This window comes from Stegodyphus dumicola, chromosome 3 (genome assembly GCF_044657685.1).
Source record: "Stegodyphus dumicola isolate Sdum_Otavi_A_Nest chromosome 3, ASM4465768v1".
In the NCBI taxonomy this organism is placed as follows: domain Eukaryota; kingdom Metazoa; phylum Arthropoda; class Arachnida; order Araneae; family Eresidae; genus Stegodyphus; species Stegodyphus dumicola.
The window spans coordinates 94,927,968-94,946,735 of NC_140770.1; the positions used below are offsets into that span (position 1 = coordinate 94,927,968).

An 18,768-nucleotide genomic window follows, 5' to 3' on the forward strand; every position below is an offset into this window, starting at 1 on the left:
TTCTGTGTTTACATTGCTGATAAGCGTTTTTTTATTTATTACTGAGTAATATTCATTAATTTTTATACGTATGGATAGATATTGGTATAGATATAGTAAATTAGGTATAGATATTGGATACTACACTGCAAATGAGTATGAAAGGTTTGATGTTAACCATATCGAGAATGAAAAACAACATTCCCTGATTTGGCTTTAAAAAGCAGAGAAAAATTTTAAAAGTTGTTGAGAAGGAAAAAAAAAATGTAAATTCTGAAAAACAAGAGGTCATTAGTTATAAATCAGTGGAATTTTAAGTTTACAAACTGATTAAAAGTAGATAATCGTGTATGTGTTTGAATTCTTTAAATGTGTTTATCTCGTTTTTCATTTTTCGTGTTTTAATGCTAACAAGAAACACAATATCTTTAAAAATTATCATTGAAATCTTATGCAATTCGGTATACATGTTTAGAACACTTTAAGTAAGGAGACAGACTATTTAATAATTGATAAATGCATTTTTTAAAAACTTATGTTGAGTTTTAATGAGAAAATATGCTTTTTCTTTGCTATATTACACATTCTAGCATAAATTTTTTTTAAATAACTTCCTAGCTTTAAAATAATAGTCTACCTCCTTGAGAATATCATGATGAGTTTGCATTTTACAAAACGTGAAAATATATAATACTTGTTTTAACACAGTGTTTCTAATTTTCTGTAAATATTCCTGTTTTTTTGCTTGTTTTCTTACTTTACTCCACAAATACAAAATTAATGGTCATTAAATAACTCAGCTTCTTCATTTTTTCATCATTAATTACTTTAGAGCCAAAATTAAATGCACAATCTTAAAAATTAAAAAAAAAAATTTTCGAAGGTATACAGCCCCCAAATTTACACATATTTATTCATAATGCATTGTATAACAAAAAGTGGACACACTGAGAAGGACTTATCGTAATGGGATGAAACTGCATATGCCCATAACTTATGTTAGAATATGAAAATGATTAATTTTGGCAGCCACTGACTGACTAGCTGGAGTTCCAGTGCATTGCAGTGGAGCATCTGGATGGGTATAAAATAGAGGATATTCCAATGCTAAAGCATAACTTCCATATGAGTGTGGTTTCATCAACTAGTGGGAAACTAATCAAAATGCCTTGCAGACGGGATCACAAACAGTATGAGCAGATGCGACTATTTGAGAGAGGATGCACTTTTGGACCAAATGAAGCAGGATAGTCAAATCAGAGGATTGCTAGATATTAAGGCCAGAATGACATCACCATTCGATGATGTTGGCAAGACTGGGGGATTCACAGCCTTTTAGAGCATCAAGTAGGTCAACCGAGAATGATAGCAAAACACAAGGGCAGAGTGATTGTTTGATCATCCCTTACAGCCTTTGATGTGTTCTTATTAAAGATCCGACATGTAACCAAAACACCAATCAATGTAATGACCATTGATAGGCAACTCAATGAATGGGGACTGAGGTCACAGAAGCCATTTACCTTCTGCCCCTTACCACTGCATGCTACCAGGAACGTTTCTGCTGGTTCCAGGTACATTTGACCTTGTATCTCACAGACTGGAGCAGAATTATTTTCAGCGATCAGTCCCTCTTCAAACTGAGCAACCATGACAAGCAAAGACATGTCTGAAGAAGTCCAGGACAGTGGTGGGATACTCACCTAATTGTCACCTGCCATACAACTGACAGTCAGGAGTTGTGGTCTGGGATGACATTTCATTTGATAGCTGGACCCTTTTGTTTGTCATCTGTTACAACCTTATGGCACAGCAGAACACTTGTTTGATTCTACTCTCTGTAGATTGCCCTTCCTTTCACAAACCACTGGGTTTACAAATCAACAGGACAATGCCCAGCCATGCACACCTACTTTCTACTGGTTTTTCTTCATACTTTTTGCAAGCTTCCATGGCTGGTGTAATTGCCAGGTCTCTCCATTATAGATTACGTTTGAGCTCTGAGGAGCAGGCATTTTGACTATCCTTGGATCGCTCCAATCTAATCACCAATTGGAATGCGTATGGTAAGCAATCTCCCAGGAAGACATCTGCCAAACTCTATTAATCAGTGCCTACTGGATAACAGATTACATCAGGGCCAGAGGTAGGTTAGCACTTTAGTTGATTATTTTACTCTTGTAACTGTATTTTCTGAATAAAACATTCAATTCCTAAGACACTATTAGCGTTTCATTTTCAATACATGTACATCTACCGATTTTCATCAGTAAGATATCTAGTGATGGCCTTCGATTAGCCTTAAGTATTTGTGTGAATTAATTTGTTTATTACTCTGATAAGCCTTAAGCATGTGCAAGAAATAGACGCAAGTAGTATAATAAATAACTAATACAATTTAAGTTTAATTGTTCACTGTGCGATAGAAGCAAAACAAAATTTAACGGAACAACTTGGCTCTCATTGCAAATCTCATGATACATAGCTAATAATTATAGCAGAAGTTGTTAAGCTAGGCTAAAATTATACTTTTACCGATTCCAAAGAATTTCAGTCAATATAGCAGTTTGTGCTGCTCCTTAACTTATTGATTTAATCCAGCTTATTATTTTTGGCAGGTTGTTTTTATTGCAGCAATTTTATGAAAATTAAAATTTGAACTTCTGATTATTTCGAAAAAAGTTTCTAGAAGCAAGTTTCAATGTCCATTTAACAAAAATTGGAATTGCTGCTGCCCTCCCCGCCCCCCCAAAAGGATAAAGGTATATCCATCTGAAAATTATGTGAGGAGTATGGCATTGGAAAGTCAACTGTATAAGACATAAGAAAACAGAAAAAGGAAATTATCCATTATGCTGGAGGTGAAGATCATGACAAAGTGATGACTGAATGGGTCAGACAGCATTATCATTGAAATATTTCACTAAGAAGTGAACTTAAAAACTGAGTGCATATATTCGACGTGTTGGTTAAACAAATTAAAAAAATCGCTATGGTATAAGACAATGAAGAATTTCAGGCGAAAAAGTGTCAGCCAATACTGAAGCTGCTGAACTATTTGCAGATGAATTCATTGAACTCATTAATAGTAGATTTATCTCCTTAGCAAATTTACAATGCTGTTGAAACTGGTCTTTTCTGGCAATGTGTACCGCAAAATACCTTGGCAACCTTAACAGGAAAGCCTCCAACTGGTGTCAAACATTCCAAAGCGAGATTGACAATTTTAGCATGCGCAAATGCTGCAGTAATGCACAAGTGTAAAGTCTTCATAATCGAAAGAAATACATGACCTCGAGCATTTAAAGGAGTAAGGATTTCCCCGTTATATATCGTGCAAATAAAATAAAAGAGCATAGATGACACAAGTGTTAATGAGTGATTGGTTTGAAAATCATATCATAACCAGGGCTCTGCAGCATTTGGTTGGTTTACCTGATTATGCAAAAATTGTCCTGTTACTTCACTTAAAGTTTTAATGAAATGTAATGTATCCATATTATTCTTTCCTCCAAATTGTGCTTCCATCATTCAGCCTATGGATATCGGAGTAGTGCACGTGCTGAAATGCAAATATAAAGTATGATTTTTAAAAGCCATGTTAAATTTCTTGAATAATGGCAAGATTATTCAAGAATTTTTTAAATATTTTTGCATAAAATATTTTTACAGTTTTTGTATTTATTTAGCTATTTTTAGTAGAATTTGTAATTAAAATTGTTTTATATTCCTCTGCAATGCAGCACGAGATTTATTTGAAAAGAAAGCTATGCTGGAAAAGTTAAAATACAGGAGCACGCACATTTAGTAAATAGATGTCTCATAATTGCTTTTGCTATCGAGAAAATATGAGAAAATTCTCTTGCATGATTAAAAAGCTTATAAAAGCTGGAGGAAAACATCTCATTTCAGTTGTTTACTTAATTCTTGTGGTTTATTATAGCGAATTCGCGGTGAGATCGGATTAGCTTTCTTTGTTTTGAATTGTGTTCTGTATAACATTTTAGTGGTTTAAAATATAACTACTGTGAGATATTGTGATATTGTACGAATATCTCTGAAGAAATTTTAGCATTTTGTTTTATTTGTTGTGATAAGAATAAATTTTATTCACTTTTCATCGGACTTGTGCATTCAATTTATTACGAACCCGTACGCATGCAACAATATACTTTGTGGAGCATCGCAAGATCGTGGGAAGATGTGTCTCTAGATACTTTTAAAAATACTTGACATAATTTATGGTCAGGTACCATATTTCATGGTGCGGATGATGAAGGTCATAGCTATGAATTTGAGGGCTTTTAGATATCACATACCACCGGTGAAATTTTCCATTTAATGGATTTTGTAAAGAAATGTGGAGAAGTGGTAATAAATGAAGATGATATAACAGAAATTTTTGATTTTGATGACAATGCTCCAATCATCAATCAATTAATGGATGGCGAAGTCTGTAGTATGGTTCTAGATCCAGAAAATACTGCTACTGATAGTAAAGAAAGTGACAGAGAGATTATTGAAAGTGAAAAAGTTTCGATTGTCAATTTAGTCGGAATTCTCAACACAGCAATTACAGGACTTGACCAATGGAACTTTGTAACTGAACATAAATTATGTCTGTCTATAGAATTAAAGAGAAAATGTTAGGACGAAAAATTAACTTTAAACAATTTACATTAAAGAAATGTTTCATAAAATAAACAAATAAATATTAAGCTTTTTTTTTTTTTTAAAAATTTACTATTTAGATCATAAATGCTTCATTATTTCATAAATTACGATTTCATATTTTTAATTTTATAATTTCTACATGCTATCTTACTAGTTTTGAACTGATAATCTAACATCCGGAAAAATCCCAAATCCGGAATCGCCGAAGCCCCAACAAGTTCAGATTTCGGACTTTGTACTGTATTCTATTTGTTTATTTCTGTCTGAAGCTACAGAAAATTTGGAAACCCAAGTTCACACTTGTGTCAAAATAATACTTTTAAATTACTTATTGAAAATATGGCTTATGTTTAATAAAGGCATAATTAATAAATAATACCATTTCTGAAATTTGGAGTTCACTCAACAATTTAAATTGGTTGGTTTTGGATTGAATAGAAGGCCTTTTTTTCACTACCAGCAGTGCCCATCAGCATTTTAGTGGTAAAATCCCTGAATGCTAATAGTTTGATTCGGGTTTGAATCTTGGCAAATGGGCTGACTGCATGGAAGTTTTCACAGTTTTCCTCACATGTAATATGAATATGGGAGAGTTTCCCTTAGGACATCCTCTACAATAATACTTCTGCACTCAAGCAGGTAGCCCTTGTATGCTTGCTGTAATCCTTGAAAACCTAACCTTCTTTTAGCTACAGTCATCTACAGGCACTTAACTGTGTATTGCCTCTTTATTTCTTATGGAAGTTGTGATTTGTGCAGGTGCATGCACTTGTAAGTAAATAATTTGTATTAAATATTTATTGATAATATTTTTGTCATTTAATAAAAAAAAAAAAACTAATTCATAGTTAATATGGTTTTGGGGAATTTTATGGCACTTAGAAATCAAGCAGGATGATTATAAATCAGGGCCATGTTTCTGCCAGCTAGGGCTGATCAGGGATTAAAAGTAGAATGAAAATATGAAGTACATGTAGTTTAGACATGTAACTGATCCCCTTGTAACAGGAAGGCAAAATTTAGCTTTTGTGATTTATTTCTTGTGTACCAGTTTCTCTTAACAAGTCCTTTGTGACATATCCCTTTTCATAGATATGCATTCTTTTTTGCTTTTCTTTAAAAGATTAATTCAAATCTATATGTCTGTCGCTGAACATCGTAAAACACATATATGTATGTGCCTAACAAAGTTGCTTATATTTATTCCTGTAAATGCATTCTGCTTTAAATGAATTTCTTTTATTTATTAACTGAAAATGTTTGTAGTATTTAATAAAGAATCAGTTCATAACTTATGCCACTGCTGCAAAATTGCAGTATAAGCAGAAGTTAAGCAGGATGATTCCAGATTGAAAATACTAATAATTCTCGTATAGGTGATCATTCCTTTATTTAATAAATTGTTATCTGAAATGGCTTACTTTAATTTTCAATTATGAACACAAGATCTCAGGCCTGTGTAATTCACATTGTACTTGTAATTAGATATTGTAATTACATTGTAATTTTATTTAGATTTCACAAATTGCTTTGTAATTGCACTTATAAAAAGCGGTTATGATGTTATTGTAATTACATAATCTATGCAATTACATTTTGCTCAACTATGGTAACTAGCATTCAAAATTAAGGGATAATTGTAAAAATGTCAGTTATAATAAACATAGATAAAAATTCCACTGGATATTATTATGTATACTTATTATATCTGCAGAAAGCTAAAAACTTGTTGCTGCATATATAACCCTTAAAATGTGCAAGTAAGATACACATGAATAAAGTATGAAGGGAGACATATTTGATTTCATGTGGATATCTTGATTAAATGTATAGTTGTAAGTTCAAAAGTGGTTGTTAATTACATTTGAAAGGTAAACTTTAAATGAAGGCCAGAAGTGACAGGGTAGCGGTCCTTATAAGTGCTTATAAGTCCTTATATTTGAAAATAAAATATAAAGGCCCTTATAGGTGCTTACTTTTTCTGTAAAGCCCTTATTTTTTTGTTTTTAGTGCTTATTTTTTGCTTTTAGTGCTTTTTTTGTTTTGTTTGTTTTTTAACCTTTGGTGTGCATGAAGAGTACAGACAGGTGCCCGTCATTCTATTGGTCAAAGAATTGCGAAAGCAGTAGAAAATTCCGTTACATTCGGCATTCTTTTCCTCCCACCCAAATACTACACACGTTTGAATTTCTATCAATATCTTAAAAATTTGCATTCTCGTTCTGCTTGGTCAGTTCATATTCGTGTTTATTGTGATCATTATGCTTATATTACGAGCATATGTATGAATGTTTATAATAACATAGTTGCAGTAACTGCTGAAGTATAGTAAACTTCCAAAAATGGTTGTGTTTTAACACAGATTAGCTTTCTAAGGAATAATATTGGGAATGGCTTAAATAAAGGGAAAGTAATCAAATAGTCAAAATAATTTAATTTTTTTGGCCAATACATTATACAGTACGAAGGTTGGGAGGTCTTTCCTTTCTCCGCAAAATCTTGAATATTGAAACTGTTACAGTTCGCTGCAAAACAAGCAACAGACCTTTTTTTTCAGGGGGGGGGGATCACTTTCCAATCTGGATTGAATAGGACTAAAAGTTCTGCAGTCTACCAACCCAAGCGAAGAATGATTCTATTCCAGAAATTTAATGCCGTCTGTTGAAAATTAGAATGAAAAACACCCCAGTTATTTAGTTCTTTTTTCTCCCAATACCGGCAGTTGTTGATTCCAATTGCGTAATATCACGTAGGGAAGAATTACAGCGCACGTATTGCGCAATAATGTTTGCGATATTTTGCAGAGATAATTAATTTTGATGTTCAGTCTGAGCTTTGTTTATGAGCACTTAAAAGAGTTTTACTGTGCTTGCTAAGCGGAATATTTTTTAGTTCCGTTGGTTTATTTTTATATGATGCACATATTGAAATGTCAAAAGCATTTATTTAGCGGAAAAATCTAAAGAGCGGCTACAGTCTACCCCCCCACTCCGCTCCTTCAAGTTACGCTCGACTGTCCGAATATTCGCCAATTTCCAAGTATGCGGGTTAGTTAAGCTTTTACTGTTAAAGATGACTGCATGAAGCAAATTTCTGTCTTCTGATTACAGAAATGTTCCTCTTTTTTACTTAAATTACTTTGCTTGCAATATCTGTTAAGAGAAAACTGATATACAATGAAAATTTAGAAAATGTTCAGAATTTAGATTTAAACTATTTAAATATCAATATGAGTGGAAAAATAAATTGCATTTATTATTAGGTTCCAAGCGAATACAATAAATATGCCTTATTATTATTTATTTTCTCTATTTTGAACTGAAATTTCATCATTAAATCTTGTAATATAGTTTAGTTCTTCATAGGTTTTTTTTTTTTTTTTTTTTTCCCCTCTCATTGTAAACTAGTTCTGTCTATTATTTAAAATTAAAAACAAAAAAAAGTAATTATTTTCCATGGTTGAGGTAATGCTTATTCTCTCTTAATAAGTACTTCATTTCTCATATTTTAAATTACAAGTCTAATTTTTAAGGTTATACAGTTGTGTATGATGTAATTAGGCAGGTGCTTATTTTTTTTTCTTAAAACGTGCTTGAAAAGTGCTTATAGGTGCTTATTTTTTTAACTAAAATGTGGCTTTGAACCCTGAGTGATGAAGGATTGATTGACTCATAAGCAAGTCAAACATAGCAGGATGTCTCTAGAATACTAGGAATTTCTAACGAGTAGTTGGTTAAGAACATAGAACAGTTTTTTAAGCATGGGAAAACAGCTAATTGTCTCACTGGTCAAATTAATCTTAGAGTAAATGCAGTATCTAAAGAATTATTATTTTTCATTTCTTGTACTGAAAGACCATTACACAATTGCTTGACATTGAGAGAATTTTACACGAGACATTATGAGATTGTTTAAAATTTTTAATTCCCATTCATATGCATTACCAACAATCATCTTAGTCTTGTACTCTCCCCACTCCTTACTTAAAGCTGATTCATATAAATTCTAGTTCATAGTTTGGATTACATGATTCATTGATATTCCTACATGATTTGTCTATTGTCACATGGTCCCTGAATCTTTATTAAACATATTTTTTGAAAAAAAAAAATTCATTGTACATTTGATCTTAGTCTTTATGGATGCTGTAATTCTTTGTATATGCCTTCATCCATCTTGGATAGTTAGTGCTGTTTTAATTGCATTAACTTATAATGCAATTGAGTTGCAGTTCATGAAATTTGAAGTTTTAGTAATGTGGCAATGTTATGCAATGTAATTTTGCATGGATATTCAGTATAACAGAATATTTTTAATGTTAGTACTCTAAAAAAGTACATTTTGTTTAAAATTGTTTTGTATGAAATGCTGTCTGAAATCATCCAAGAATTATTTTAATTTTATAAATATGAATGTTTTGTAAATTATAAAATAAACCATTATTCAAATTTTGTATTAATCTTATTCAAAAGGCTTTTACTTGCTTATATTCATGAAGAGCTTAAGATTTATGCTAAACTATGAATTTTTTTAAAGCTGTTTAAGGTTTGAAATATGCATTAATTTGCTTAAAATAGATGTCATAATTGCCTTAATGTGCCTTAAATTAATGAATTTTTCATTGCATTCAAGATGTCATACATAATGAAACTGAACAGTATAAATGGTTTTGACATTTTCATTAATTGTTTATTTAACAATATATTAATACATATATGTCCTACCTAAATATTACTTTCAATCTTTACAGGAGGATTCTTCAGAAATGAAAGTTTGTTGTGCAAAACTTTTATCTCATTTGATCCAAGTGGGTATAGTTTTAAGTGGAAAAAATATAGCATCTCAGTGGATTGAGCGCATCCTGACGGCTATTAGAATGTTGCCTGGTAATAAAGTTATTTTTCAGTTTATTTACTTGTTTGCTTGTAAACCTAAAAAGTGTGTCGAGTTTGTATATTATTAATTTTATTAAACTTGAAATATTTAGCTATTAATAACTTTAAGACAAATAAAATATCTAATTAGCTGAATATTTTTAAGGATTTTTTGAAAAAGAAATCTTATTGGGAAACAACCTAACTTGAAATTAACTTTGAAAATACTTTTCGTGTTGGTAAAACTGTCTTAGTAGTCAGAAGTAAACTTTTTGTGACAAGAGTTCTCCCTGTCTTGGATTTGTTCAAGATTACTTCTTTTTTAAAAACATAAAAAATTCCACTTTATTTTTATTTTAAAAAAGCCTTTGCAGTTTTTTAAATGAGGAGATAATAGCAACCTACATAAATAAAAAAATATCACTTACTAATAAAACCTTACAAACAACTTAAAATTTATATAGGGAAGAATGATCTAATTCAGCATTGTAAATTATTGTGACAGTTATGACTTGAAGCTGATATTCTTTCGAAATTGATAATATATGTACTGTATTTCCTTATTTATTTTCTATCCTTTTTGTTGTGTGTTTTATTAATAAAGAAAGTTTGTTGAAGTCAATTGATAATATTTCATTGAAGTTATGATTTTATAAATCAAACATATCAATTTCAAAGTTAGGACTTTATTGTTAATTATTCTTCACTTGATTAGAAGTTATGATTTTATAAATCGAGTTTAATATTTAAAATTTAACTTGCATGTTCCAAGCACTTTGCAGTTTTTCTGTGTAAACAGCATGTGAGTAATTCTTTCATTCTGAGTACAAAAAGAATTAAAAAAAAAAAAAAAAAAAAAGGGATTAACACATGGCTGCTGGCATCTATAAAAATTGTATAGAGACCATTAAAAATGGAATAACTAACTCAGCTTTTCATATTATTAATTGCCCACCAGCGGCCGAGCGGTAAAGTCGCTGAACACTGGTAGTTCGGTCCGAGGTTCGAATCCTGCGAACGGGCTGGCTGCATGGGCGTTTTCATGGTTTTCCCCATGTGTAACATGTATACGAACCAGTTTCCCTTAGAAAGTCCACCACAAAGGCATCCCTTCCCTTAGGCAGATAGCCCTAGTGTGCTTTGCCATAATTAAATAAACCAAACCAAACCATATTATTAATTCCTAAGTTCTTGATATATGAACCATTGTCATTGCCTGATGCCACGGGTTCATACACGTTGTTATTTTCGGTATCTTGCTAGATTAAATATTATCAGAACTGTCTATGACATTTGAAATACTGGTTTTCTTGAGACTGTCAGTAATTGGTGAAAATAATTTCTACATCTCTATGTTTCGGTCGCTAATATTCTTTAGATTCAGCTATTATGTTTTGCATTTGTGTGTCAAAATGTGTTTACCTCTCCAGCTATGCACATTGTGTAAAACTGGATTTTATTAGCAGAGCCATTATGTGCCTTCAAGAATCACAGCCATATCCAATCATCTTTTTTGTATAATCTTTACTTCTTCATTTAGATGGTTCCATCTAATGTATCTAGTCTTGCATTTTAGATGTAAAATATAATTGAATATCATTCCCCTCCCCAGAAATATATCATAAAACTAAGAGTGTGAAAAATATGTAATAATAAGTACTTGAAAATTTATCATATGCATAAAATTTATTCAAATCTGTCAGTGATTTTATTAAGGGCATTTAAAAATTTGCTAGATATATATATTTAATGTTTGATATCCTTGAAATATTTAAATTTAATGTGTGGTATTCTATTCTCGAAATTCTCTTAGCTCTGTTTATATTATTTGTTGGGTGATTCCTTCAGTTATTATTGTTGTCATTTTCTCTAAATATCATAACTTAAGCATAGACTCCAGTTATTATAGATTCTAAGTAGTTTTCTGAGAAATTTTAGAGAAAATATGAACTACAGAAAAAACTCAGGAAAAGGGAGGCAAGGGAGATGGTACGTAAAACTAAACTTGCTGATTTCTCTCTGCTGATTGGTGGAATGCTCATTGCATCATGTATCACATATTAAGTTGATGCTGATCCTGATTTAAGAGAAACCAATTTTAGTTTTGTAAATTCCAGCCCTTATCTGTCCAATCAAGCACCTTGCAGTGAAGGGTTTGTGTAGCCAGGAGATCCTGTTTGTTTATGTATGGAAAGAAAATGTTGCATGTGGTTTTTGGGAGTTGTGATTAAACTGGGTGCTTTTTAAGTTCATGAATTATGTTACCTCAGAATAAGAGGCTCAACTAATCATACTCATATTCTTCATAACTCATATTCTACAGAATTTTTATGCATTAAGTCATGTAAACATGCACTTTACTGTAGCGACAAAGACTTTTCAGTTGCACATAACATAAAAGGTAACTGTAAATGGCATGTATTTTCACAAAGGCAGAGCTGTAAAATTGAAAGAAATACCAAATTCCTAATGAAACGGAAGTTATAAAACCTGAATGCTATTTAATTCAATTTTTAACTGAATAGAGCCTTTAAATTTCAGTTACAAACCATTCAAAACAGCTTTTAAATGCAATGTTTTTGGATTTTACCACAGCAAAATGTACTTAAAATGCAACGTGTGGAATAATTTTTTTCTATTACTACAAAAAAGGGGGGGGATTGTATTTTGACCGAATTTAAGTACAGAAACACTTGAAGCTGTTTTTGTGGGAAAGTAAACATTCAGGCAAATGAAGAATCATTTTATAGAAAAAGATTATCTAATTTAAGCATATGAAGTATGAATTCTGAATTAGATAATCTTTTTAATTCTGAATTTAGATAATTTTATGCTGCTTATAAACCTTTATGTTCGTAGTTTATAAATGAATTATAAGTATTTTTATTGATATGATATGTATATTTGGCTCTACTCTTATATGTGCCCTCGGATTGCCAAATGCAGCAATATGTGTTGTGCGCTGGTTTTTGGCACAATTGCATGTTCTGCGATGGTTTTGGGGGCGATGTTGGTTTCTTATGGCAACCCTTTTTACGTGGAAACTTGGATTGGGTTCAGTTGCTAGTTGGTTCTGTGCTGTGTGGTTTTAAATGATGCGTTGAAAGACGTGTTGGCAAAAGTTTAGTTGGGTGGCTGGAAATTCTACACGTTTTTAGGAAAATACGATTTTGAACATTTATTTGTGAAACATAGTATCAGTTTTGTGGATAGTGAGTCTGGCTGTCATAAATACGGTAGAGATTACGAGGCGGCATGTTAAAGCTACGTTGCATACTTATATTCGGAAATGTGTTTTTGAGTTTTATTTGTTGTCTTATATATTTTACCATCATTGTTCTGAAACCAGAAAAGATGCTTTTAACAAATTTGTGGTGAAATTGTTTTGGTGATGTTTGAATTTGGTATTTCTGTTGTTCAAAGAAGCATTCATTCATGGTTAGTGTACTTTTCTAGTTCTTATTCTGTAGAATGTAATGTTCATGTTTTTTTTTAATACAAATTTCTATCGTTATTGTTGTTTTTTTGAATTGCGTGAAATTTATTTTAGTTACCGTATTTGACGTCATATAAGACTCACCCTTATTTAGAAGGCCACACACAAGAGGAAAAAGTTTCAATAGTCCATGCGAGAGCTCGGTACCACAATAACTTAAAATGTGGTTTCTTTTAGTTCTCACGTTTCGTAAAAGCCAAATAAACAAGCATTGAATGCAATTACCAAACATATTTTTATTAAGGAAAATGAACAAACGGCAAGCTATTTTGAACATGATATGTAAATTTCAATAATGAATAAATGAATGAACGGCAAGCAATGAAACATAATATAAAATAAAGCAGAAACAACAAAAAACACAGAAACACAGATTCAAGGAAAATGTTGCCTATCATAAAATTAGACTTTAATCACTTTCAAAACCCTAAAAATCCTTTTCACTATCATCATCATCGAAAATTAGAATATCGTCATCACTACTGTTTCCGTCATTGCTAGTATCACCTTCTTCGAGTAATGCGTCGTCTTCTGTTCTGTCAAGAGCATTACTGATTCCGCACTTCTTAAAGGACTTAACAATTGCTTCAGCTAGTCAGTCCACCAGGAATGACAGCTATCTGGGTTTTTAATTCTCTCGCTTTATTCTTTATGGTTTCAGTTCTATGGGCTCTAAACTGATCCAAAACCAAAAGAGAGGGTTTTCTTAAGAGTCCACCAGGTCGTGCCCATCTGTAACCACAGTTTCATTCCAGCTTCATCCATTCAGCCTTTCGGATGAACATGAACAATTACACCGTTGGAAGTTTTTCTTTCAGGTGAATTTTTCTTTTGAATATGAAAAACGGTGTTAGTTTTGTGCCATCAGCACAACATGTTAGAACTACCGTATATCAGGTTTTTTCATGACCTGTGGTTTTTATGGTTATTGATTTAGACCCTTTAATACTCGGTCTTGTTGGATGGTACATCAAATGTGAGTGGAATTTCATCCATATTTCTTATTTGACCAAGCTCAAAAGAAGTTTTTTTGCATGCATTTATCACAAACCTATGAAATGCTAGTATTTTTTCTTCATAATGTGCTGGCATGTTCTGTGCAATAGTTGTTTTTGTGTGCATTGATAAGCCTTGCATTTTCATGAACCTGTAGCACCAGCTCTCAGACCCTGAAAAGTTCTGATTACCATGCTTGCTTTTCTGCAAATCCTTTGGCCTCATTGATTATCATTTTGGTTGAAACATTTATCCCAGATTCCCCCTTATCTATCACCCATATTTTTACGGCATTTTCAAGTTCAGGTCAAGATGGAGCTGGTCATCAAAGGTTATGTTTTTGTTTTTTTAGCAGTCTTCAGTTGATCTTCTTGCAGTCGCCAAGAACGTATCTCTTTTTTGGTAGTAGGTGGATCGAAATGCCTTGCTACTGCTCCGTTTCCATGCACTTTGGCGTAGTTTAACACTCCTAGTTTATACTGAATTGTATAGCTTAATCTCTTGCTTCCTGTAGTCATATTTTCCAGGGTATTTTTTTTTTAAACAAATAGTTTTAAGCACCGATACCGAGACGTTTATACAGAATAGCACTGATACCGACACATGTGTCGGCTGAGTCAAAGAAAGTCTATGTAAAGAAGGAAAGGCTTCTTAGATGTAATGTGACCATCGAACCTGTTCGAACTTCGACATCAACTTAAAGCTTTGGCGACAGATATTTCTTGCATGCGCAAAATAATTATGGCAGATGTAGAAAAAGTTATGTGTGTGTAGACCTTTATTCGAGCTAAAAATAGCATTCAGTATTAAAAGTTAACCTGCGTCCTTCATGTATAAGACGCAGGTAACATTTTTGAGACCAAATGTAGGAAAAAAAAGTACGTCTTATATGCAGTCAAATACGGTAGTTTATTTTGTTAATTAGTGCACAATGCCTAGATTGTGCAATTTGTAGATGTTTTTCAAAGTTTAAACAGAATGCTGTGTACATGGTATTCTTGAAATTTATCATTGTTATGTTAATTTATTTAAGCTAGGTGTGCATAGTTCGTAGATTCCTTCGCTGCATAGATTGTGCAATTCTGTGATTTTTTTTTTTAAACATATTGCTGTGTACATGGATTCTTGTCAAATATTTTCGGTTAGAAACTTTATGTTTTTGCTATCTAAAATTTTTGTTTTTGTATCGGATTTTTAGCTTAAATTGTGTGTTCAAAACATGGTTTTTGCAGACATTTTAGGCTTAAAGTTTGAAATGTAGACAAAAAATTTAAGTAGTTATATGGCCGGCTTGGAGTTTCTCGCCAAAAATGTTTGGTGAGAAGAATGTCGCCAACCGAGAGCATATATGAGAGTAGTTCCGTATTTTCTTAATTCTATCTAGAATTAATTTTTTTAAAACTCTTTGTAGAAATCAGAATCCCCAAACCTCAAAGATTTTAATTTCTCCTACGATTATTTATGATTCAAAATGGTTGCTTCTGTAATATATTAGTAGATTTAGTGATATTTTTGCTTGAGTAACAAAAAGGGAACTTCTAATTTAATATGTGTGTAATTTATGAGAAGTATTTTTATTTATTCAGTTTTTCTCTGTTTATGAAATTTAAGTTGAATGTAATTAAATTAATGGCTAAATTAAGAAATTTACTACTTTGCTAGCACATTTTCAAATTTGTAAAAATATTGTTTGTGCATTGATTAATTGCAAGTTTTGCTGTAGTTTGGAGTCTGCGCTCAAATTTTTAAACAGACATACCAATAAAAGTGTTTTTTGTTTTTATAACTTTATGATATTGAATTAATTCATTATATTATAGAAAAATTTGCTTTCTGTTTCAGCTGATAAGGATTACTTATATAGTGCTCTCTTAATGATAAGTAGTTTAGGCAAAAAGTACCATGATTTATATGCTGCTGTTTTAAAGTAAGTTTTTTTTAAAAATAAGTTTCTTAAATAAAAATGTAAAATTTTATAATATGATTTATTTATTTAATTTTATTTTTCCATGTGCAGAACAAATAAATAAAATAAATAAATAAAAATATAAATTTGCTGTACTGGGAATTTTGGAGGTGGTTCTCATTCTTTTAGTGTAAGGTCATATAAATTTTTTTTTTTTTTCCCTCTTGATCAATAAATTTCTCCTTAAATAACAGGCAGATTTTTTTATATTGATTGTTTCATTTTTGGAGGCAGGTCTTAGTCAGGACTTAGAAGAGAAGGGCTAGCTCATAGAGCTTTTTCCCCTGAAGCAGAAAGTGAGAAGTGATGACGTAGTCATGATGACACTGAGCGCGCAGATGCAATTCACAGCTTGAAAATTAGTGTTTTTGAACCAGCGTTTAAAATGAGGTGTGTGTGAAAGATAGCTATAATTTGGAAGAGACAATGTTACTGCTTTATGCATTTTAGACTGAACCATTAAAAAATTTAATAATACTTACTCAATTTTAAAATAATAGATAAAATGTGCTACTCTTTTAACATAAAGTTCCATGGGGTTTTTAAATTTTTATTTGCAGGTTTTTTATTCAATGCACGTTTATTTCTAATAATTTCTTTATCTGCATGTTAACTGAGAGAATTTTTATACTGCTTCTAAGATAACTATAATAGCAGCTATTTAAATTTACTCAAAAAACAATTTTACATTGACATAGTTTTAAACATATATGGCAACATTTCTGCTAACCTACGTTTGATTTTTTGCCTAATTGTAAATTTTACATTGTTATAATTCTCTTCCGATTCAATATAATAATAGATATTTTTAAAATAATTTTGTAATTTATACTTATATCTATATTACAATTAAATAAATGTATGTAAGATTGTTACCTTAATTTTGACAAAATAGCTTTACTCAGAGTATCTAATACAGTACTTTTAATTTTTCAAAAGTATGAGTAAAGGAAGCAGGTCTTTTTATGCCAATTACTTTGATGTTTTATACTATTATATTTTATCTAGATTGCTAATCTAGCATAAAATCTAATCAATAATTAGTTACAAAGGATACAATAAGAATAACTTTAACAAGTACTTAACAAAATTAGTTTGTTAAATACCTGTTATTCTTGGTACTATTTTGGTACTATTCATAATACCAGAGATATTATCGATTAACTCATAGAAGTCAGATGCTTTTTGATTTCCTGTGGGGTGGAGTATACCTTTTGTGGTACTTTTTGAAAATAATGTTTTCTCTGGAGCGACTTTTTGTCTCTTGACCATTAAATAATTCGGTTTTAGTTTGTGACACAATATGATTTCTTCTCAATCTCTATTTAAAACCTCTTTAATAATATCAAAATTTGAAACAGTTCCATCTTCTAAAACAAATCATTTATCTAAAACGTGGTTTCTCAGTAATTTGAGGCAGAGCGCGAAATGAGACCTCTAATTAAAATTTTGAAAAGAACAGAGAACTTGTTCCAGTTTAGAGTCATAGCAGAGTTTTCAATCTATATGCATTTTGTCGAAATTGAGAACGCATATTTTTTCTACAGAATACAAATATTCACTTCTTTCCTTCTTTAGAGTAAGAACATCACTTTAAATTCTTGGACTACACTAAAATTTAGCGCACCATTTCTTTAATTTACTAATACTAGGTAAAGATATACCAATTTTACCTTCTTTGCCACTGAACAAACGTTCTAAAATTTTTCTTTTCCCTATTTTTCAATACTTTAATACAATTTTCTAAGGATATTATTTTGTTCTTCAAATTATCAGTGCATTCTTGTTTATCCTTAAACTTAGGGCATTCAGGAATATCTACATTTTTATTTGTGAGTTTTATTCCAAAATCATTAAAATTTGATTTATTATTGTCATCAATTTCAATTTATTATTGTCATCATAATTTACTTTCGGCACAGCATTCCATTTCAACAGTTTCTTTTTGTGGCTATCCAAACAAGCGATTTTTCATATCATCATAAACACTGCATAGAAAATGTTCGTTGCAGATTTTCCACTCTTTACATTAATAGAATCTTGTCTTTGACATTTGTGTATCCATTCTTTCGTCAAAAGCAAAATCTCATTTGGATCCTTTGGTCCCATGAAATAAAATATCTCATCCTTTCGTACTTCTGTGTAAGTGCTACGGCACGTTACTACAGCGCAAAAAGCCATGTTACGTAAACGATACTTTACAATATAGAATTTAAAATAAAAACTGACTAAAATTACATATATATAAATTATTTTAAATATATACATTATTAGAAAACAGATATATATATGATTAAAATTAATTTGGGATATGTAACCTCTAGAAAATCGTCTCGCAGCTGAATGAAGCTACAGTTTTAAACGCCGGAAATCAGAACAGGTGGCATCACAGTGAGGTCAGATTACTGCCTGTTAAGTTCCCCCATTAGGCTCGTATCAGCAAGGAGTCAAACAAAGAAATGAGCTAGCCCTTTCTATTTGTCCCTGGTCTTAGTTATATGAGCACTTTAAGGACACCTGCTATATGGCAGATGTAAATGCACATAACAAGATGAGTGGCACACATGCATGTCATGAAGTAGAATATTTCTGTTTTAATTATTGTTGGTATTCTTTATTTACTGTGTGGGATTGAATGTAGTTCTTTATTTCTTATTTTCAGAAAATGAAGTATTTTACCCTTCATTATTTTTCTTGTTTCATTTTTGTACTTTTTTCTCATGCCAATTTAAAGTTTTTTTATCCTTAATGAGAAGCAAGAGTGCACATTTCTGAAATGCTTG

The 18,768-nt window shown here is 31.3% G+C and overlaps 1 protein-coding gene across 1 annotated transcript in view; it reads left to right on the forward strand.

Moving 5' to 3' along the window:
- Nucleotides 1-18,768, forward strand: part of LOC118196159 (uncharacterized) — a 105,909-nt gene that overhangs the window by 31,263 nt on the left and 55,878 nt on the right. Inside the window, exons 5-6 of the mRNA XM_085813095.1 lie at nucleotides 9,404-9,539; nucleotides 15,862-15,946. Of these exons, the coding sequence (XP_085669221.1) occupies nucleotides 9,404-9,539; nucleotides 15,862-15,946 (221 nt within the window). The remainder of the gene's footprint in view (nucleotides 1-9,403; nucleotides 9,540-15,861; nucleotides 15,947-18,768) is intronic.